Below are 24,172 nucleotides of genomic sequence, written 5' to 3' on the forward strand. Positions count from 1 at the left end.
CCTGGGAGCTCCATATAATTAAGAATGATACCTTGCATAATTTAAGTTTTTAACTTATTAACTGTAAAAGGGCTTTCATACTGTTAAAACCATTCAAGTGTTCTAACTCTGTATGGGAATCATCATTAAATCAACTATCCCTAACTAATTCTTAGAAATACTTGATGGAAGAAATACAGAAATACATACTGGGCAAATGGTGTTAATGGCAACAAACATATTTATCAAGATGTCTCTCTGAATTCTTAGAAATTGTTTTGACAAATAAGTCATCATAAGTCTTCTAAAATATAACATGATGTTGATTGTGGCTACCTTATAATTATATATGATTTGTATGCTTTTCTGAGTTTTTCAAGTTGGTTACTTATAGCTTTTACCAAAAATTAATGAATTATAAGAATACAAACGCGCGCACACACACACATACACAAAGAAATACACTTGGTTTTTTCTCTGATTATGTGTATTTGCTTCAAATTTTATAATTTAGATTCAGCATGAATTGCAATAAATGGATCTTCAGCAGAGTTACTAACAGAAAAATGAGCATTGCCATCCCCAGAAACATAAATTTTAATTCCTGTACAATTGTCATCAATTTTATCTCCAGAAATAACATCACAATATGTGCCAGCAGGAAGACCAGTTTGCAAAGTTAAAGATAATGGCCTGCAAAATAAAATTTAAGATTTAACTTGAATTCAACAGAATGAAAAGCAAGAATTCAGACTATCTCTAAAAGGTTAACTTTGTGCTGTAGAACTCTAAGCAAAGTCTCAGTGAGAAGAAAATCCAAATACAAAAACCTCTCCAGTAGATGTGAACAGTTTTCCAGGACTAAAAGTAATCTTACAGAAGATTTACTAATTCCCTAGTCAATAGTGAATATTACCACAAAATTAAAGTTGAGGAATATCAGTGAAGATTTGAGTGAATTATCACCCTTCGATAAAAGCAATTCTTGTGGTTAACACAAATCTTTTAAATTTGTTCTCATCTAAACTTAAGAAAATACTAATTACTTTCAAAAATTTAAATTTGATTATTTCTTCAAAACTATTTTTCACAAGAGGCTAAAATGAATTTGGGCTAGAGATAAAAATAATCTTGGATTTTGTGAAGTATATGGTTTTAAATATAAAGCTGTCTCATAAATTTATGGGGCACCTGAGTGGCTTAGCCAGTTAAGTGAATCTTGATTTTGGCTTAGGTCATAAAAGACTCTTGACTTTAGCTCAGGTCGTGATCTCACTGTTTGTAAGATTAAGCCACAAGTCCAGCTCCTCACTGACAGAGTGGAGCCTATTTGGCTGTCTTCTCTCTCTTTGTCCTTCATCCCATTCATATGTTCTCTCTCTCTCTCTCTCTCTCTCTCAAAAATAGATAAACATTAAAAAAAAAGAGGTCTCATAAATTTATTTTGCTTCTCCCATCCAGAAAAGATAGAAATGAAAGGACTAGCCATGGCTTCTTTTGGTAAGAAAGAGATATATTCAATTTATTTTTTTGTCAGCAAAATATAATTTAAGCTAGAATGAGCTAAGCATGAGTGAAAGTTGGCCTTGGACTGAGACATTTCAATTGCTTAAAAGATGTCTTCTAAGCTATAGTTCTATATATTAGGGAATCAATATACTAGAGGCAGAGGATATAAGTATGACCAATGAAAGCCAATAAGAAGTCTCAGAGTTAAAACTCAAAAATCTCCTGAGGCTGGTCACTGACGGACCATAAGATACATGCTCTTTATACATATGCTTTAAAAAACATATTATTTGTCAGAGAGAGACAAGGAAATGAAAAAAAGAAGACCAAAAATTAGATAAAAGAGTACTTGAAAAAAAGAGCTAAAAAAAGATACTGAAGCAATATTTTTCCATTATTTAAAAAAGGGGAGGAAAGAAGAAAGGGGCTATGACATGTTCTTTTAGTGATTTCACAACCTTTATATCAACTATTCTGTGTATTTTGTGTGGGGTATATGTGTGGAAACATACATGTGCAGAATATCTGCACATGATATGCAAGGGTGCACATAGAATAATTCCACTTAGAACAGAAAGTCCTAATAAGGAAGAGATCAGAAGAATAAGAGCCATCATTTTTCTTCTGGTTCTTTTCAGATTCCTGTGTTTTCTTAATCTGCTGACTAAAGAATTTTTTCAGATATAAAAAAAGTAAATGTGTAATAAGAGAAAGTAGTAAACCAAGAAACTAGTATAAATGTTATTTAAAATGTTACTTCTAATTGATATCTACTTACCAGTCATCATTGTTAAAAACAATAAATCCTCTGTTTCCTCTTCCAAAAGCTACTTGATTGCTACCATTATCCCACCAGTTTGTAAAAGGTTGGCCATCAACTACATTACGGAACATAACCATGTTCCTAAAGATAAAATACCACATAAAATGCTGATGAATACATTTAACAGTTTAAAATAAAATTTTAAGAATGTTTAATATTAGAGGTCATCTCTAAATAAGATACCTTATTTGACGCCACCGATGTTCACAGACCCAATCATTGCCACAAGTGGTGTCTGGATTAATAGTAACTTCTTTAATTACTCCATTATTATTTGGTGGCCCAATCCAATCATTAACATCCTTAATTAAAGGAAAAAAAGCTTAGATTTTTTAACATTTCATGTATTTGTTTCTTTCTTCTTTATTACACAAAACCCAATCTGTCTTACTTGTGTCTACAGCATCTTCATTTAGTAATACTAACTCCTTCAGTATTTTTATAGCCCTTTACCAGGTCCTCACCATTTTCTTCCCAATTGCTAATTTTCTTAGTGCCATATATTAAAGGTCAGATTTTTTTTTTTTTTTTTTTTTTTTACCTCTTCACTTTCTTTCCAAGGAATTGTTATGGCTAAGCTCTGGGAAAAAAGTGAATGACATTGAAATGACAAGAACTTTAGTGTCAGAGACAGCAGAATGAAAACACAGATTCTATTACTATTAGATAAAAAATCTTAGATAACATTGGGGTGACTGGGTGTCTCAGTCAGTTGAGCACTATACTCTTGATTTTGGCTCAAGTCATTATCTCATGGTTTATAAGGTCAAGCCCATCTGGCTCTGTGCTGGACAGTGCAGAGCCAGCTTGGGATTCTGTCTCCCTCTTTCTCTGCCCCTCCCCTGCTCATACTCTCTTTCTCTCAAAATAAGTAAATAAACATTAAAAAAAAAAGAAAACTTAGTTAACATACATACCTTCTCTGTGCCTAATTAAATAATTATGTGAAAAATGCCTTGAATATGATAATTGCTGAATAAATATTCATTTCTTTCATTCTTCCTTTTGGATAAATGTGCTAGTCAATACATCACAATATTCTTTACTAAATTGATCAAATTTTTAATCTTGTGATTTTCGGATTGGTAATTTTAAAGATAGAGAAAAAAAATGGAAGAAATCAGTCTGGTTTGACGTGAAAAAGATTTTTAGTTTAGGTATGAAGTTGCTGTACAATGCTGCATCTGAAATCTTCAGTTTAAAAAAAAATTCCAATAACTTTCCCAATACATTCATAATTATATTTCTCAGTTCGTTTTTCAAATTGCTACTCAATACCCCATATATTACCCCAAATATTTTTCTCATCTTTACCTTTTCCAAAATAGTCTGTAAATTTCCCTTCCTTAATACATATATTTTCCTTCCACTTATAAGATATTTTCCCTATTTAACAAAAGTTCAACTGAACAACTTCTTTTCATTCCATACAACTTTTTAAAAAAAAGTATTTAACAAATATTTATATTGATCATACTATGGGCAGGTACTGTTTTAAGTTCTTTACCAGTGTTAACTTGTAATCCTCATATCAACTCTATGAAGTAGGTACGTATGAGAAGTACATATTTTACTTACTATATCCTTATTTTAAAGTGTTTCTTTGGGGAGGGGATGTTTGTCATACTTCTGATATAGCCTACAATACTCTTTGACAACAGAGACCATAATATTAATTGAATTGCTAAAAGCATCCTGCATCAGGTTTACACTTAAATACTTGATAAATAGTAAATATAATAGTGTCATGTACAATTAAAACAAAACTGCCTTTCCTTTCTTGAGAAAAATATATATTGGACAGCACAAAAACTTACTTTTCCATTTTCAAAATGTCTTGGCCAACGGAAGCTTGACATTACTCGTGTAAATCCATACGGATGAGCAAGCATAAATCCAACTGCCATTTTGTACAGTCTGAAGGTTACAAAATGATATCATCATAGAAGAAAACAATACTTTTAATGTCATTAAAACAAATGTAAAAAAATGGGGGGGGGGGTGGGTTTTATTTCCTACCTGGAGTCCCAGAATGTTAGAATAGATGCTCCTCCAGCTCCATGTCCTCGCTGATTGTCATGATTGTCCACAAAGACAAGTGCTCTGTCAGAACGCATGAAACCCCATCCTTCTCCCCAGTTCCTATTAAAACACATATACACAAAAATACATGTATTCTTTTCCAATAGTTTTAGGGTAACCTAAATGTGTATTTCTTTTGGTATAGCATCCCCAAATGAAATTCTGTCTCTAATTAAATGATTATTCTATAGGAGTGTTTTTAAAATAAAAAAATAAATATATATAGAGATAGATAAATAGATATACTATATATATAGATATACTATACATTCAATGTATGTATATATGTATGGATTACTTGTATTATATTCATGTTACAGGTATGAGATTTTTGTTATAAAAAGTCCTTTTAGAGGTTTCAGTATAATTTAGATGAGACTTCAGAAGGATCAACATCCATATCACATCATACAGAATGGAAAACTGGGTTAAAATCAGGTTTTAATATTGTATTGTTATAATATAAACATTCTAATATTTGAAATTAATTAATTGATATAATATATGTAAAATCCATAATGTAGCCACATTTTAGGTACTTTATAAATGATACAATCATTTTAATAATAGCATGGCCTTCACATATTGTATACAAACACTAGTCAAATATAGTAGAGTTATATAAGACATAGATTAAAGTCTCTAGGTTATATTTGAGGTTTTGAGATATCCTCATGATTGACATTCTAAATAATAAAGATGATACATTGGAATTTGGGAAACTATAACCCTTATTATTCGTAATTGAATCCTTAAAAATTCTAAATAAGTTCCAAAGAAGATAACTCAGATTGGGATAATAAGACTAATACATCTGTGAAATAATTTAAAAGACAAATCGTATTTCATTTACTTTAAGTAAGCCATCTTCTCTCCATCCCACTTGCGCAGAACTGTGCCTAATTTTGCACCATACTTGAATTCTGTCACACAGCCATTTCCAAAGTACTCACTGCTTTTCATTGGCTCACCACCCAGATCAATTACCTAGTAGAAATACAAGAAAAATATTACTTTAATAAGAACTTTAAAGAATTTTAACCAAAAGGTTAACATTATGTAGAAAATGACTTGAAACTAGTTATGTTATTTGAAATACCCAAAATGGTTTTCTTTATATCAAGATTCTTGCTTTTTTGCTAAATTACATGCTACAATATTAAAAATAACATGATACAAGGTGATCTGTTGTCCTGTGAGAATGTTGACCTAATTTAGTATTGTACATAAATGATAACAATAGGTCATACTTATATAGCACTTGATATCTGGATGACAACATTTCTAAGTGGTTAATAAATATTAACTCATTTAACTGTTGGACAAAGACAAAGACATAACTATTATCACCATCCCTTTTCTTCACTTGAAAATAAAATGTTGCATACAGAGGTTAATCAACTTGCCTAAGTGAACACAGCTACTAGTGCTATAGCCAAGATTTAAACTCAGACTGGCTCAAGATAGCAACTATGTTATTATCTGTCTTTTCTAATGGTCTCTGGGGAGACCGTAAATGACACAGATGTTTGCAGCCTAAATGAATTCTCTGCACTTCCATAAAACCTCTTATGATAAAGAGTTAGATGTTAGATGCTGTTCCAATGAAAGAAAGTTAAAGAACACTCTTCTATACAAATGATACAGCCATTAAACTACAGAAATTGTATCTTTAATCAAATCTACCATTTATTTTCTAATTAATTAAATTATATTTTTTCATATACCTATGAAATACATATACATATATATACTGATGTACCTCCTGGTAAATGAAGGGTTTACTTCCTTCGGGGAACCAGTTTGTACTTAGATTATGCAGTTTATCCAAAATTGCCTTCATGTCTCCAGGCCACATGTGCTTAGAAGCATCAATTCTGAACCCTGCTACACCAATGTCAATGAGGCGGTTCAGATATTCAGCAATCTTAGAACGCACATAATCTTTCTCCAGTGCAAGATCAAGAAGACCCACCAGACGACAATCTCTGACCTATTGAGGTAAAAATTTTGTGATTGATACACAAAACACCACCTTAACCTGACAATCCATTTGATTATTCATTCATTTATTCATTAACAGGTGTTTCTATAGTGTCTTTTTTGCATTGGGAACTGAACATACTGACATTATAGTATGGACATACCTTTGATGTATTAGAAAAAATGGAGTCTGTAGGAAATAAAGCAGATGAGTTTTTTTTTTTTTTATTGGGACAAATTTAATTGGGAAAAATATTTTAAATACTGATTTGGGTTTCTAATTTTTAAAGAGTCAGACTTGGAATCCTTATTTTCATAAGGAATCTAAACCAGTATTTAAAACGAAGATCAATAAGCTACATGTGGATAATTAAAGGCACGGATAGCTCTTTATTCCAATCACTGTGGTTTTTTTCTTTAATTACCTGATAAGGATCATTATAGTTCTCAATGTCTCCACTTCCAGTTCTACATTTACCATCATTAAAATCCCAATGAGAGAATGGGACTGCTGGAAAATCTCTATTTCCAGGGTTGAAGTAACTTCCACAAGTACTGCTTGTTCCTGCACCCACACCATTCCCACTCATATGATTAATTACAGCATCCACATAAATATGGACCTGAAAAACAAAGTTTCTATTTCAGTTTGTCTTTAGAGAGGTAGAAATCTATAGTATTATCGACTAAAGTTTACAGCATGTTAATCACACTCCAAAACTGATATTTGTTATTTTTTAACTTATCTTCCTAGTAAACCAAAAGTTAAGTGTGAAGGGATATCCATGTGAACTGAATACCTATCTGCATTTTACCCTCTTGGTAAAATATTTACATAAATGACAAACTGGTAACTAAAACTACCATAACTATGAAAAAATGCAAATAGCCTTTTGGGGGGACAGATCAGAATCATAAAAGACAGGAGAGAACATTGGTTTTTGAAATTTCCATGCATCATCCTAAGAAAGAAGCAGCTAGCCTCTATTATCTACTTAGCATCTAAAGAGACGAAGGTAAATCTCTCATAATATAACTATTTACCATCAAAAAACCTATGGGGAAGAAGACCCAGAAATTATAGGTGCATATACAAGCCACATAAAAATTATAACAAATATTGCAACTGGAATTTCCAATTCCTAACTAGAAAGTATTCCCCAGAAATGTGTACAGTTATATTTGCTTTATAAATAATTTTGGCTTTAAACTTTGATTGAAATTTTCTTTAGTAGACAAATGGTACATATACAAAGATTTACAAAAGTTAAACATAGGTAACAAGTTCTAGTTATAGCTTAAGTGTAAAGTAAAATAAAATAAAATAAAAAACTATGGAAAATATTCTGCTCATAAGGAACAGGAGACAAGAGAGAGAATTTTCCTAAATAATGTTTTTAAAGGAAATTTTAATTCACTTACACCAACGTTGTTACATCTAGTCACCATGTCTTTGAATTCATTTTCATTTCCTGATCTTGTGCATAACTTGTAGCTAACTGGTTGGTATCTTTCCCACCAAGGTCTTAAAGGGCTATTAATCACAACATTTTCATTGGGTGGAGAGATCTACAAATAAACAATAAGTATCATATTATGGGTTACTTTATATCATCAGATACTCTATAACATAATCAATGATCTAAACTTATTTCTGAATCTTTGCATATACAGCTACATTTTTAACTACCACATTGGAAATGTCCTCCTGAAGAAGGTTTATATCAGAAACAAAACATAAAGTTGTCAATAATACTAAATTTTTTTCTTCCTCAGTAAACTGTTTTAGAGTACCTATTTGTGCAGTAAAATCTTCCAGCTTCACAGATACAGATCATAATACCATTTACTATAAGCACAGCAAACTTTGCAATTTATACTAAGAATAATACCCACCTGAACCCCTCCAAATCCTCTGGGAGCTAAGTATCGCTCACATTCAAGAGCAATGTCAGCCCAGCGCCACTCAAACAGATGGACAATAGATGTCCGTCCAGGTTTGGTATTTGGGGCATACTGAGCCCAGCAGAACCCAATGACTGAAAGCAATAGAAAGAACTTCATTTTGCTTTGAAGTTGTCAGTGTTCTTTGCAGCAACTATTTATCTTCCTGTAAGAAAAATATTTTACTAGGTAAATATTAACATGAATAAATACATAGAGCATAAAGTGTTCATGATCTGAAAAGAATTATCAATAATAATAATATTAACAGGTGAAGAATATCTGTAAACAATATACCAGGCAAACAATCTAAATGACCTTTTAGAACTTAATGCTTTCTTTACTGAGGGAATATTAACCTTTTTAAACATCTGGAATTTTATATAGAGAGAATCCTCAATCATGGATTATTTAATTAGAATTAGATTTCTTTCTGAAGTCCTTCACAAATAGAAGGAAAATCACAATCAAAGCCAGTTGAATTTATAATCAAAACATTGCCTTAACTATCTATTTGCAAACATTATAATGTTTCAATTTCAAAAAGAAACAGGATATTTAATTCAGTTCTTTTCTTATACCACCAACCCTAATTTTTAGTTATTTAACTTTCTACATTAAGATTTAAGAAACTATTTGGAAGTTGAAATAAAGATAGAGACACTTTTCCCCACTCCATCAAATCATATGCTTAATGCAGTGGCTGTAGCAGCAGAGCGTTTTGTTTTTTTCCCCTTATAGCCAAATATTTCATACCTGATAGGACACCAAATTAATAAATTCACACCTCATTTTCTTCTTAACGTAAGTAAAAACCTATGAAAGAGAAAAATAGTACAGGTGGAAAACACTTAATCCTTTAATCCAACAAGCATTAACTGAATATTGTTTTTTGTTTAAGCATGTGGATGATATTTGGGATACAGTAATAAATAAGATAGATAGGATTCTTGTTCTTGTTACATTCTAGTGTGGAAAGAAAATATAGGATTAAATGATGAGGATGATACATTGAAGATATCAATAAGAACTAGTATGAATTAATAGTAATAAAATAGAAAGTGACTTTGCCATTAAGGTATTTTAAACTAAATATTCAGGAAAGATTTCTTTGTGGAAATGATTTTCAGCTAGTATTTGAAGGATTAGAAGCACCCAGTGATTTGAAGATCAGAGAAAGAGCAATCTAGAGGAAAGTACAACAGAAAAAACCCAAGGAAAGAAAAACTTCAAGCAATATTAAATAAATAAATAAATAAATAAATAAATAAATAAATAAATAAATACATAAATAAATAAATAGAAGTCAGTGTAGCTAAACAATATGTAATAAAGGGAAGGGCAAACTGATATGAGGTCTGAGAATTAGGCCAGATCATGTAGGATCTTGTAGAATATAATGAAAGAGAGAGGCATTGTGTCTGTAAGAAAGGGAGCTAAGAAACTCTGGTGTACTTTAAAAGAAAATCACTCTTGTTACTCTGAAGAAATTGGATTATAGGAAAACAAGAGTAGGGGTAAGGAGATCTGTTAGACTTTTTTAGTGGTTTAGGAAAGAGGTGAGTGGCTTAGACTAGGGGCATTGACAGGATATATTTCATAGACAGAGAGGTAATAGGTTTATGGATAGATTAGAGCTGAAGAATGAGGGAAAGAGAGGGGCGCCTGGGTGGCTCAGCAGGTTAAACGGCCGACTTTGGCTCAGGTCATGATCTCTCAGTTCATGAGTCTGGCTCAGGTCATGGTCTCTCAGTTCATGAGTTTGAGCCCCATGCTGGGCTCTGTGCCAACAGCTCAGAGCCTGGAGCCTGCTTAGGATTCTGTGTCTCTCTCTGTCTCTGCCCCTCCCCTGCTTGGACTCTGTCTCTCCAAAATAAATAAGCATTAAAAAAAAATTTTTTTTTTTTTTTTAAAGAATGAGGGAAAGAGAAAAACTAAAGAACTAGGTATCTGGTAATGATACCATTCATTAAGATAAGGAAAAATAAGGAAGTACCAGCTTTGGGGAAGGGTTATATAGAGCACTATGGTCCATAATTATTTCTCTAGCAACCCTAATGCTCTCCTTTGGTCCTTCTTCCAACTCACCATGTAAACACTATGTGTCCTACTTTCTTAGTCAGTTCAAGTTACTATAACAAGATTATCACAGACTGGGTGATAATCAACAAATATTTATTTCTCATAGTTATGGAGGCTAGGAAGCCTGAAATCAAAATGTCAGTAGGTTCAGTGTCTGGTGAGAGCCCCCTTCCAGGTTCATAGATGGCCATCTTCTCCCTGTATCTTTATATGATGGAGAACAGAGTATAGCTCTAGTCTCTCTTCTTACAAGGACACTAATGCCATCATGGGGCTCACTCTCATGACTTCATCTAAACCTAATTACTTCCCAAAGACCCCACAACCTTATACCACCCACGGGGAGCTAGGGTTTCAATATGTAAAGTTGGTGGGGGGGAGACACAAACGTTTAGTCCCTAATGCTTACCCATTGCAAAACTAAAATTTCCTCATATTTCACAAGTAATTTCATTGCTCCGTAATTTTCGAAGTGTTTTCCTTTCTATAATCACCTTCCATCATCCTTGTATACTTCATAAGCAACATCTTTTAAAGCCTATCCTGTTATTCCCAGGCATAGTTAATAACTGATCTATATGATAGCTTTTTAACATATATCACAATATTAAGCTGTATTTGATTTATATTGTAAATATATTATAAATAATTAAGTACTTATGTGTCCATCATTCTGGACAAAACTTCTTAAAGGTATACTTCCTATCTAAATTCCTAGAAACTAGCAAAACAAATAGCTAGTAATGGCTTATGTAATCAACAAATTGTAACATAAGATTCTAAATTCTAGGCACTGTGCAAAGCATTGGCATAACTTGGGTTATGTCTTCAATGATTTTTAAAAATAAACAAACACTGTCAGAAATTATGTGATATAATTTAATCTTTGCAAAAAACTTTTTACACATAAAGGAACTATAGCCCAGATAAAAAGTAAACTGTCCAGGCTCAGACAGTATATAACAAGACAGAATTTGTTAATAGGTCCTACCACAAATCAACATTCTCTGTATTATACCAATATTCCTCATAGTATTCTAGAGGTGTGATATTCAACATGGTAGCTACAACATTTGGCTACTGATAACTTAAAATATTAGTCTGTACAGAAATGTGCTATAAGTGGAAAATATACTCCACATTTTGAAGAAATAGCGTGAAAAATTAATGTAAAAAATTAATAATTTTATGTCATTTATATGCTGAAATATTTTGTGATGCATTAGGTTAAATAAAATTTATTATTAACCTTAATTTCCCCAATTTCTTTTGGCATCTTTTAATATTTGGCTATCAAAAATTTTTAAATTATATATGTAGTTTTCATTAAATTTCTAATGGGCAGTACCATTCTAGAGATAATATTAAATCAGAGAAAGGACACATCTGTACACAAACATAAGTAACAATAATAAAATAAAGAATATGATTACTACTTTAAGAAAGATACAAGTAAAGTGTTTCATGATTTCATTGATAGAAAAAATAATTTGTGCTGGATGAGAACAGAGGAAGATACAGTCAATTCAAAGAACAGGTTTGACTTTAACCTTTAAATAAAACAGAGAAGGTGAAATAGCTCTGACTAAAAAAAATAAATAAAAACAAAAACAAAAATGAAAACAAATTTAGGAAATGAGAAAGAAGAATATCAAGAAACCCATATAGTTTTGTAGAACACTAAGTAAGGTGCAGGGGAGCCATAGGAATTAAGGTAGGAGAGTCATATTGAGATATCTTAAAGTCAAGGAGGAGAAAGCAGAATTTCTTCCTAAAGCTATAAGAAGCTATATAGAAGGGTGTTGTTCATTTGTTTGTTTGTTTGTTTGTTTGTTTTGAAAAAGAACAGTAACATGATTAGAGCTTTTACAGTATATCAGATGGATTGGGAAGCAAAGAGAACTGAGATAGAAACAATTGAAGATAGCAGTAGGAGTGAAATTGAGTGTATAATAAATTGTTACAATCAGTGTCACCCAGTGAATGACACTTGCTTGTATCCAATTTGGGGTCTCTTCCTTCATAGGCTATGGAATTGGCTTATAAGTCGTTTTGCCCAGTGGGATGTCAGCAAATAAGACACAAACAGAAGTTTGACTAGCACTTACCCAATGGATCTTGATCTCTTGAAAAATCTAAGACCATTGTGTTGTTTGGATAACTAGGATAAATTACCACATGAAGAGATCTAATTGTTTCTACCCATTCCAACCATCTGAGTTGATCTACCAACTAACTGTAGTCGAATGGTTATTCCAGGACAAAAGCAGCAGAAGAACCACCTAGCCAACCCATAAAATTGTGAGGCATAATACATTATTATTGTTATTCGGCAATAATTCACTAATACAGAAAGGAAAGATAAAATAGATTTGGTGGAGACCAAGTCTACATGAAATGGTAAGTAACTGGATGTAGGAAAATAAAGAAAAGGAAGAGTCAAAGGGGACTCTGATTTAAAGGTTAATGAATCGAAGAATGACAATGCAATTACCATTCTTGAGCAATCTAGAAGCAGACTTGGTTAGGGAAACTGAAGAACTAATACTGGGATATACTGAGATTGAAGTATAAAAAAGTATTAGATATGAAGAAAGAAGCAGATAGATTTGGGAACTTTCAACAAAGCAATGATAGTTTCAGAAATGGCATACAAAATATTTAACAACTGGATTTGGTCACAGACACTGACCAATCAGAATAGATAACATCTATAAACAACTAGTATATATAAGTCAATGAACATGGATGAATTATCAGGCCTGGAGAGCTGGACCTTTGAGAGTAGACAAAGAGAGTTGACAAGACAGCTGTTGAGTCCAAATTTACAACTTTGTTCGGGTAAAGCCCAGCAGTGTATATGATAAGGGAGATTGGAGGGAGCATATAAAGAGGTGCCTTCATAATAGGGAAAGGACTTTTATTACCAGAGAAAGGCTTTCAAAAACAAATAGGAAGGAAAATTTGCAAGGAGGACAAGAGACCAACTGGATGTAGATGAGTATTAGAATAAGAATAGGAGAGAAGACTGATGAGACTGTGGATGATATAGGGCTGATGGTGATAAAGAGGCGGGAATTAGATAAGAGCAGCATGGTTTGAACTTTATACATGACTTAAGGTTCCAAATGTTAAAATGTAATGGTTAAGAACATGACCTTAGGAGTTAGACAAACTACAGTTTAAATTCTGACCCTGTCATTTATCATCTGTGTGACTGTGGAAAATAATCTCTTTAAGTTTATCTATGAACTAGAAAAAGCAATATGTACCTCATAAAGCTGTCATGATGATTAAGTGAATTAACACCAATAAAGCTGTTATCCTGGTGCATGAATACAATAAAAACTCAATATATTTGGCTGCTGTGATGTTATTATTGTTTTGTTATTTTTACTGCTGGTACTGTTCAAACTGCTCTAAACTCGTGTTCTCTTTCTACTTCTAGTTATTATCACTTGGACATTCTCTCTTTCCATTCCACTCTTGCCAAATTCTAATAATACTTTCTATTTCTCAGAACTATTTGCACACCCCCCCCACACACACACACACAAACACACGAAAGAATAGATAGTGATAAGAAGGAACTGGCAATGTTTTCTACCTATTTTTTCCACTCTTCTTTTTCTCTCTTTTAGTTTTAAACACTTTAGAACTTCTAGCAGACACACATTGATTTTGACATAACTTCTCATTGTTATGCCCAGAATTCGTGATCCCCAAAGACCACTAGGGAGCCGAGTCCGATGCAAAAGCAAAAGAACCTTTATTCGAGCTAGCTCGAGCTCAATCCCCTACCTGCACCGACGCAGCGGTGAGATACCAGGGAGAGAGAGCGAGTTTCAAAAGCACAAAGGTTTTATAGGGGTCTAGGGGCAGTTGGTGAGGTAATGGCTGTGGCCTCAGCCGATTGGCTGGGGAAGGGTCGTGGCCTCAGCCGATTGGTTGGGGAAGGGTCGGAGTCCTGTTACGCAGGTCGCTGGGCGTGTTTTGATCAGAAAGTTTGAACGGGTGAGCGGGAGGTTACTCAAGGGGACGAGGCGCAGTCTGAGGTTTCTGTGAATTTCCCGGAAAAGGGGTCATGTCGGGGACATAGTCACTCAAGGTGGAGAACACAGAACAAGATGGAGTCGGCCGGCGTAGGCCCGCCCTTTCACTCATCACTGCCTCATTAGTTAATTCTGAACTGTTCTTTTAATAACAAGTGTTTTTCACACATATGTTAAGATGTTATTAAAATAAGGGATAACATATTAAAATTATACAGACATAATTCAAGAAATTTTATCAGCACCCCAGCATAGGTGGATATATACAATCATACAATAATCTTTATCAAGTGTTAGTCACTGTCCTATATTTTCTCATTTAATCTTAATTTTCCTCTCAATCTAAAGAGCTATAAACTCCATAAGCATTAAAACAACTAAAGCAGGGGGTTCCGGAAGATGGCGGCGTAGGAGGACGCGGGGCTCACAGCGCGTCCTGCCGATCACTTAGATTCCACCTACACCTGCCTAAAGAACCCAGAAAACCGCCAGAGGATTAGCAGAACGGAGTCTCCGGAGTCAAGTGCAGACTAGAGGCCCACGGAAGAGGGTAGGAAGGGCGGCGAGGCGGTGCGCGCTCCACGGACTGGCGGGAGGGAGCCGGGGCGGAGGGGCGGCTCGCCGGCCAAGCAGAGCCCCCGAGTCTGGCTGGCAAAAGCGGAGGGGCCGGACAGACTGTGTTCCGACAGCAAGCGCGACTTAGCGTCTGGGAGGTCATAAGTTAACAGCTCTGCTCGGAAAGCGGGAAGGCTGGAGGACAAAGGGAGGGAGAGCTGCTGAGCCCCCGGATGGCAGAGCTCAGCTTGGCGGGGAACAAAGGCGCCAGCGCCATCTCCCCCGCCCATCCCCCAGCCAAAATCCCAAAGGGAACCAGTTCCTGCCAGGGAACTTGCTCGCTCCCCGCAAACACCCAACTCTGTGCTTCTGCGGAGCCAAACCTCCAGCAGCGGATCTGACTCCCTCCCGCTGCCACAGGGCTCCTCCTGAAGTGGATCACCTAAGGAGAAGTGAGCTAAGCCTACCCCTCCAGCCCCCGTGCACCTTGCCTACCCACCCCAGCTAATACGCCAGATCCCCAGCAACACAAGCCTGGCAGTGTGCAAGTAGCCCAGACGGGACACGCCACCCCACAGTGAATCCCGCCCCTAGGAGAGGGGAAGAGAAGGCACACACCAGTCTGACTGTGGCCCCAGCAGTGGGCTGGGGGCAGACATCGGGTCGGACTGCGGCCCCCGCCCACTAACTCCAGTTATACACCACAGCACAGGGGAAGTGCACTGCAGGTCCTCACCACGCCAGGGACTCTCCAAAATGACCAAACGGAAGAATTCCCCTCAGAAGAATCTCCAGGAAATAACAACAGCTAATGAACTGATCAAAAAGGATTTAAATAATATAACAGAAAGTGAATTTAGAATAATAGTCATAAAATTAATCGCTGGGCTTGAAAACAGTATACAGGACAGCAGAGAATCTCTTGCCACAAAGATCGAGGGACTAAGGAACAGTCACGAGGAGTTGAAAAACGCTTTAAACGAAATGCAAACCAAAATGGAATCCACGATGGCTGGGCTTGAAGAGGCAGAGGAGAGAATAGGTGAATTAGAAGATAAAGTTATGGAGAAAGAGGAAGCTGAAAGAAAGAGAGATAAAAAAATCCAGGAGTATGAGGGGAAAATTAGAGAACTAAGTGATACACTAAAAAAAAATAATATACGCATAATTGGTATCCCAGAGGAGGAAGAGAGAGGGAAAGGTGCTGAAGGGGTACTTGAACAAATTATAGCTGAGAACTTCCCTGAACTGGGGAAGGAAAAAGGCATTGAAATCCAAGAGGCACAGAGAACTCCCTTCAGACGTAACTTGAATCGATCTTCTGCACGACATATCATAGTGAAACTGGCAAAATACAAGGATAAAGAGAAAATTCTGAAAGCAGCAAGGGATAAACGTGCCCTCACATATAAAGGGAGACCTATAAGACTCGTGACTGATCTCTCCTTTGAAACTTGGCAGGCCAGAAAGGCTTGGCACGATATCTACAGTGTGCTAAACAGAAAAAATATGCAGCCGAGAATCCTTTATCCAGCAAGTCTGTCATTTAGAATAGAAGGAGAGATAAAGGTCTTCCCAAACAAACAAAAACTGAAGGAATTTGTCACCACGAAACCAGCCCTACAAGAGATCCTAAGGGGGATCCTGTGAGACAAAGTACCAGAGACATCACTACAAGCATAAAACATACAGACATCACAACGACTCTAAACCCATATCTTTCTATAATAACACTGAATGTAAATGGATTAAATGTGCCAACTAAAAGACATAGGGTATCAGAATGGATAAAAAAACAAGACCCATCTATTTGCTGTCTACAAGAGACTCATTTTAGATCTGAGGACACCTTTAGATTGAGAGTGAGGGGATGGAGAACTATTTATCATGCTCCTGGAAGCCAAAAGAAAGCTGGAGTAGCCATACTTATATCAGACAAACTAGACTTTAAATTAAAGGCTGTAACAAGAGATGAAGAAGGGCATTATATAATAATCACAGGGTCTATCCACCAGGAAGAGCTAACTATTATAAATGTCTATGCGCCAAATACCCGAGCCCCCATATATATAAAACAATTACTCATAAACATAAGCAACCTTATTGATAAGAATGTGGTCATTGCAGGGGACTTTAACACCCCACTTACAGAAATGGATAGATCATCTAGACACACAGTCAATAAAGAAACAAGGGCCCTGAATGACACATTGGATCAGATGGACTTGACAGATATATTTAGAACTCTGCATCCCAAAGCAACAGAATATACTTTCTTCTCGAGTGCACATGGAACATTCTCCAAGATAGATCATATACTGGGTCACAAAACAGCCCTTCATAAGTTTACAAGAATTGAAATTATACCATGCATACTTTCAGACCACAATGCTATGAAGCTTGAAATCAACCACAGGAAAAAGTCTGGAAAACCTCCAAAAGCATGGAGGTTAAAGAACACCCTACTAACGAATGAGTGGGTCAACCAGGCAATTAGAGAAGAAATTAAAACATATATGGAAACAAACGAAAATGAAAATACAACAATCCAAACGCTTTGGGATGCAGCGAAGGCAGTCCTGAGAGGAAAATACATTGCAATCCAGGCCTATCTCAAGAAACAAGAAAAATCCCAAATACAAAATCTAACAGCACACCTAAAGGAAATAGAAGCAGAACAGCAAAGGCAGCCTAAACCCAGCAGAAGAAGAGAAATAATAAAGATCAGAGCAGAAATAAACAATATAGAATCTAAAAAAACTGTAGAGCAGATCAACGAAACCAAGAGTTGGTTTTTTGAAAAAATAAACAAAATTGACAAACCTCTAGCCAGGCTTCTCAAAAAGAAAAGGGAGATGACCCAAATAGATAAAATCATGAATGAAAATGGAATGATTACAACCAATCCCTCAGAGATACAAACAATTATCAGGGAATACTATGAAAAATTATATGCCAGCAAATTGGACAACCTGGAAGAAATGGACAAATTTCTAAACACCCACACTCTTCCAAAACTCAATCAGGAGGAAATAGAAAGCTTGAACAGACCCATAACCAGCGAAGAAATTGAATCGGTTATCAAAAATCTCCCAACAAATAAGAGTCCAGGACCAGATGGCTTCCCAGGGGAGTTCTACCAGACATTTAAAGCAGAGATAATACCTATCCTTCTCAAGCTATTCCAAAAAATAGAAAGGGAAGGAAAACTTCCAGACTCATTCTATGAAGCCAGTATTACTTTGATTCCTAAACCAGACAGAGACCCAGTAAAAAAAGAGAACTACAGGCCAATATCCCTGATGAATATGGACGCAAAAATTCTCAATAAGATACTAGCAAATCGAATTCAACAGCATATAAAAAGAATTATTCACCATGATCAAGTGGGATTCATTCCTGGGATGCAGGGCTGGTTCAACATTCGCAAATCGATCAATGTGATACATCACATTAACAAAAAAAAAGAGAAGAACCATATGATCCTGTCAATCGATGCAGAAAAGGCCTTTGACAAAATCCAGCACCCTTTCTTAATAAAAACCCTTGAGAACGTCGGGATAGAAGGAACATACTTAAAGATCATAAAGGCCATTTATGAAAAGCCCACAGCTAACACCATCCTCAACGGGGAAAAACTGAGAGCTTTTTCCCTGAGATCAGGAACACGACAGGGATGCCCACTGTCACCGCTGTTGTTTAATATAGTGCTGGAAGTTCTAGCATCAGCAATCAGACAACAAAAGGAAATCAAAGGCATCAAAATTGGCAAAGATGAAGTCAAGCTTTTGCTTTTTGCAGATGACATGATATTATACATGGAAAATCCGATAGACTCCACCAAAAGTCTGCTAGAACTGATACATGAATTCAGCAAAGTTGCAGGATACAAAATCAATGTGCAGAAATCAGTTGCATTCTTATACACTAACAATGAAGCAACAGAAAGACAAATGAAGAAACTGATCCCATTCACAATTGCACCAAGAAGCATAAAATACCTAGGAATAAATCTAACCAAAGATGTAAAAGATCTGTATGCTGAAAACTATAGAAAGCTTATGCAGGTAATTGAAGAAGATATAAAGAAATGGAAAGACATTCCCTGCTCATGGATTGGAAGAATAAATATTGTCAAAATGTCAATACTACCCAAAGCTATCTACACATTCAATGCAATCCCAATCAAAATTGCACCAGCATTCTTCTCGAAACTAGAACAAGCAATCCTAAAATTCATATGGAACCACAAAAGGCCCCGAATAGCCAAAGTAATTTTGAAGAAGAAGACCAAAGCAGGAGGCATCACAATCCCAGACTTTAGCCTCTACTACAAAGCTGTCATCATCAAGACAGCATGGTATTGGCATAAAAGCAGACACATAGACCAATGGAATAGAATAGAAACCCCAGAACTAGACCCACAAACGTATGGCCAACTCATCTTTGACAAAGCAGGAAAGAACATCCAATGGAAAAAAGACAGTCTCTTTAACAAATGGTGCTGGGAGAACTGGACAGCAACATGCAGAAGGTTGAAACTAGACCACTTTCTCACACCATTCACAAAAATAAACTCAAAATGGATAAAGGACCTGAATGTGAGACAGGAAACCATCAAAACCTTAGAGGAGAAAGCAGGAAAAGACCTCTCTGACCTCAGCCGTAGCAATCTCTTACTTGGCACATCCCCAAAGGCAAGGGAATTAAAAGCAAAAGTGAATTACTGGGACCTTATGAAGATAAAAAGCTTCTGCACAGCAAAGGAAACAACCAACAAAACTAAAAGGCAACCAACGGAATGGGAAAAGATATTTGCAAATGACACATCGGACAAAGGGCTAGTATCCAAAATCTATAAAGAGCTCACCAAACTCCACACCCGAAAAACAAATAACCCAGTGAAGAAATGGGCAGAAAACATGAATAGACACTTCTCTAAAGAAGACATCCGGATGGCCAACAGGCACATGAAAAGATGTTCAACGTCGCTCCTTATCAGGGAAATACAAATCAAAACCACACTCAGATACCACCTCACGCCAATCAGAGTGGCCAAAAAGAAGAAATCAGGAGACTATAGATGCTGGAGAGGATGTGGAGAAACAGGAACCCTCTTGCACTGTTGGTGGGAATGCAAATTGGTGCAGCCGCTCTGGAAAGCAGTGTGGAGGTTCCTCAGAAAATTAAAAATAGACCTACCCTATGACCCAGCAATAGCACTGCTAGGAATTTATCCAAGGGATACAGGAGTACTGATGCATAGGGGCACCTGTACCCCAATGTTTATAGCAGCACTCTCAACAATAGCCAAATTATGGAAAGAGCCTAAATGTCCATCAACTGATGAATGGATAAAGAAATTGTGGTTTATATACACAATGGAATACTACGTGGCAATGAGAAAAAATGAAATATGGCCTTTTGTAGCAACATGGATGGAACTGGAGAGTGTGATGCTAAGTGAAATAAGCCATACAGAGAAAGACAGATACCATATGGTTTCACTCTTATGTGGATCCTGAGAAACATAACAGAAACCCATGGGGGAGGGGAAGGAAAAAAAAAAAAAAAAAAAGAGGTTAGAGTGGGAGAGAGCCAAAGCATAAGAGACTGTTAAAAACTGAGAACAAACTGAGGGTTGATGGGGGGTGGGAGGGAGGGCAGGGTGGGTGATGGGTATTGAGGAAGACACCTTTTGGGATGAGCACTGGGTGTTGTATGGAAACCAATTTGACAGTAAATTTCATATATTAAAAAAATAAAAAAAAATAAGAAAAAAAAATAAAACAACTAAAGCATATTTTTATATCTTGTGAAGTAAAATCTGCAAACAAATCCTTGACATCTTTGACATCAATAACAAATTAAAAAAATAAGAACTTGAGAGTTATTATGGCTACTTCTCATTATAGATTTCCTAAAATTGTTCCCCTCAGAGAAGCTATTCACAGTTATTAATACTAATATCAATGCTCTGCTGCCCACATCTCATATTTCTTCTTTAAAAGAAGAAATTTCCTTTTCAAGTTTTAAGGGTTACTATAATAAGTCATATGAGATGTCTTGGGAGTTCCTTAAAAATATGAGCTAGAACATTTGATAATATCCTACCAATAAAGCAATACTCCTTAAGAAGTATTTATATTTGAAGTGCCAATAAAACATATCCGATGTTAAAAAGAAAAAAAAAATCTATTAACTCAGACGCCTCCATAAGTTTTCTAGTTTCTGATGTTCTCAAGTATTTTTTTTTCTCAATCAGTATTATATAAAAGATACTTGTTATTTTATTTAATGTCTACAATATAAATGACATCATAAGGGAAAGGCTCTAGAAAAAATTCAGGACTTCTCTTAACACATGAAATACCATAAATTTGGTCATTTAGCTTAAGTCTACCTAAATCATACCATGGCTTAAATAGCATAAAGGAGCTCTATTAAAATGTTAAGCAAAAAGTAATAGTCAAAAAACCAGTATCTATTTCTATAGCTTCCTTTCTACCTATATAAATGTCAGTTACCTATATAAGTATTAGTTATTTATAATGTTCTTTTCCCCTTTCCAAAACAACCTCTCATCTCAGGCATATACTAATATATTTTTTAACATGTAAATAAATTAACCTAAAATAAACAAGTTATCTACTCTTGTCATTTGTAGTTATTAGCCTAGATACTTCATATCTATATAAATATCTTTAGAGTAAGTGGTTTAAAGTATTATTAAAAATTTTAACAGAAATACCTTAAATGTCACATCTATGCTTGTTATTTTGTCACTTTTATTTATCTCCAAGTGTTTTCTTTTTCTATTTTTCTAGTTTTCAATATTCTAGAACTTTCATTAGTATTATCAATACAGTAGTTGTTCAAGTTAGTGGTTTCTCTTACTGAAAAAAAGTCTTAATTCCTCTAAATTTTACACTGAATCATGTACAATTTTCTCAAAACAGTATCCTGTCTCCTATGAGCTACCTACCTCCATAAAACAAAAAGAAAAACAAAAACAAAAAACTTAAAGGAAAAACAGGAAAATGAACCCTGAGCTCAGGATAATAAATCACCTGTGAAGTTAGAGAAAAGAAGGCAAATATAATCAAGTTTACCTACCAGATTCTTTAAATGAGAGAAACGTTTTCAGCCAAGACTCAGACACACTTCAGACAGAAACAGTACATTTTGTGCTGCTGGAAACTGAAACTTGAGTTGTCAACAAACCTAAAATAGCTTGTAAAACTTTGACCTGTATCAAATCATATGACAGAAACCACTTATTTCAAGACAAAAAACGGGGGGTAGGGACTACAATACTCACAAAATATTAAGATAACTTACCACATCAACTTCTTTACATCAGCAAACTCTCAAGTAGACAGGTCAGTCTTTTCAATCATACAATAACAAAAATCATATAGTTCTTGTTTTGCTTTCTCTTCAATGAGGAAAAAAATGCTGAATTTAAAGCTTTATAGATTTTCTATAATCCTCTTCTTCTCCATAGGTGCTCTTACAATGCTGTTCCAACTCTCCAAACCAAATCTGTGAAAAAAAGTGTAATGTGAGCTCCACAATGATACTTGATTAGCTACTATCACTCCCAATTCCGAAAACCAACTGTCTTCCCTCAGCTCAATTTGCTTCCCTGACACTTCTAATTACACTGTACCTTTTCAGTTGTTTGCTTTCTCTTTTGGTCTTCCTTTCTCTTTTTCAGTATTATCTCCCAATCTCAATTAGTCTTTTTATTTCCTAAATCATTTATATCAATCTATGAATTTTTTTTTTATAAAATAACCTTTAAAGACACAGATTAAAATGATTGTGTTACAAAAAAGTGTGAGTAGGATGTAAACAAAGTCTCTAAACCAAAATCTAATTTTGCATCTGAGTTTGCGACCTACTATGTGAACCTTAAGGAAAAGAGAAGCCCATAGATTGCATTTAGATCTTAGTTGGAAAATGGGGATAATAGTATTGTTGATAAATATGATAAAAGTACAAAAATAAGTAAAACCAACTAACAATATGCATTGAATGTTACTATTACCACTTTGATTCCTTACACAAACATAAATGCAAGCTAGAACTATGATTATACCCAGTTTTAAAAAAGGAAACTGAAGCACTAATATTAAGTAAGACAACTATTCCATGGTCAAATTTCCATAAACACTGCAACTGAAATTCAAAACCAAGCAGTTTAACTCCATAGTGAGCTCTTAGCCATTACTCAGTCTTATCAGTCCCCATCACTGAGTCAAGTGATAAAAGTCAAGTAAAATACTTTATGTGAAGATATTTTAGAATCTGGAAATTTCTGTTTAGCTAACATTAATAAGTTTATAAAATTGCAAAAGTAGTAAGGGTTATTAGTCTCATATTTCCTGTTTTTCAAATTTTCACACTAAACAAAATTAATCTTTCTCTGTTACAGGTTTTATACCTGATTTCATACCCACAGAAGGTATTACTATTCATAAATATTCAGTGCTCCTTCCTGCAGGTTACATATGCCTTGTCCTGTTGAATTTGGGAATTTTCATGTCATTTGCTTTGGCAATAAAATACAAGCAGAAGTAATATGTTTTGTTCTGGGGCCTCTGTATTAAAATAAAGTTTCAGTGGCAGATTGTAAAGTGACTCATATGAAGAGTCCCCTTGTTGATCTAAGATAAACACAAGAAATAAATTTGGCTACTGTAAGCTACTGAGTATTCAGCTTTTTGTTACTGCAGCATAACCTAGTCTATCCTGATTGATACAACCATTAAGTTCCTGTAAGCTCTTTGATTCCTAAGACATTCTATATGCCGTTTCATTTTTCTTGGGATGTAGGAAGAAAAAATAAATAAGATCAGAGAATATTTATATTGAAAGAGACTACTGGAATAGTCCACTGGTTTCTAGATTTTGAGCTCTAAATAATCAATAGAATTTTAAAAGAAATTGTATAAAAAATATATTTTCAGACAAAAGTCATGAAATTCAGTTTTACAAAAATATCTACCATTAATATATTGTTCTTATCTTTCTCTTCTTAAATTTGAAACCACTTATCTAAATCTAATATTATTTTATTGATATAAAAAACAAGACCTAGGATTAAGACAAGTAGCATTTATATTAAACCAATAACAATTTTAAAAAATTGACATGT

The 24,172-nt window shown here is 34.9% G+C and overlaps 1 protein-coding gene across 2 annotated transcripts; it reads right to left on the reverse strand.

Moving 5' to 3' along the window:
• Positions 1-439: 439 nt before the first annotated feature.
• LOC109271948 (alpha-amylase 2B) lies at positions 440-22,516 on the reverse strand. Of its 2 annotated transcripts, none has more exons than XM_019457672.2 (11): positions 22,351-22,516; positions 8,273-8,486; positions 7,799-7,945; positions 6,802-6,999; positions 6,156-6,386; positions 5,247-5,380; positions 4,331-4,453; positions 4,129-4,228; positions 2,495-2,613; positions 2,267-2,392; positions 440-672 (listed from the first exon to the last, which is right to left on the reverse strand). In XM_019457672.2, exons 2-11 carry the CDS (start codon positions 8,438-8,440, stop codon positions 483-485), a joined length of 1,536 nt encoding a protein of 511 aa, XP_019313217.1. In that variant the 5' UTR covers positions 8,441-8,486; positions 22,351-22,516; the 3' UTR covers positions 440-482. The 2 variants fall into 2 exon arrangements, with proteins under 2 accessions (XP_019313217.1, XP_019313216.1); XM_019457671.2 differs by lacking the exon at positions 22,351-22,516 and adding an exon at positions 22,126-22,246.
• Between the last annotated feature and the right edge of the window lie 1,656 nt (positions 22,517-24,172).

Source organism: Panthera pardus, unplaced genomic scaffold, assembly GCF_024362965.1.
Source record: "Panthera pardus isolate Hobbes unplaced genomic scaffold, ASM2436296v1 HiC_scaffold_11, whole genome shotgun sequence".
Taxonomy (NCBI): domain Eukaryota; kingdom Metazoa; phylum Chordata; class Mammalia; order Carnivora; family Felidae; genus Panthera; species Panthera pardus.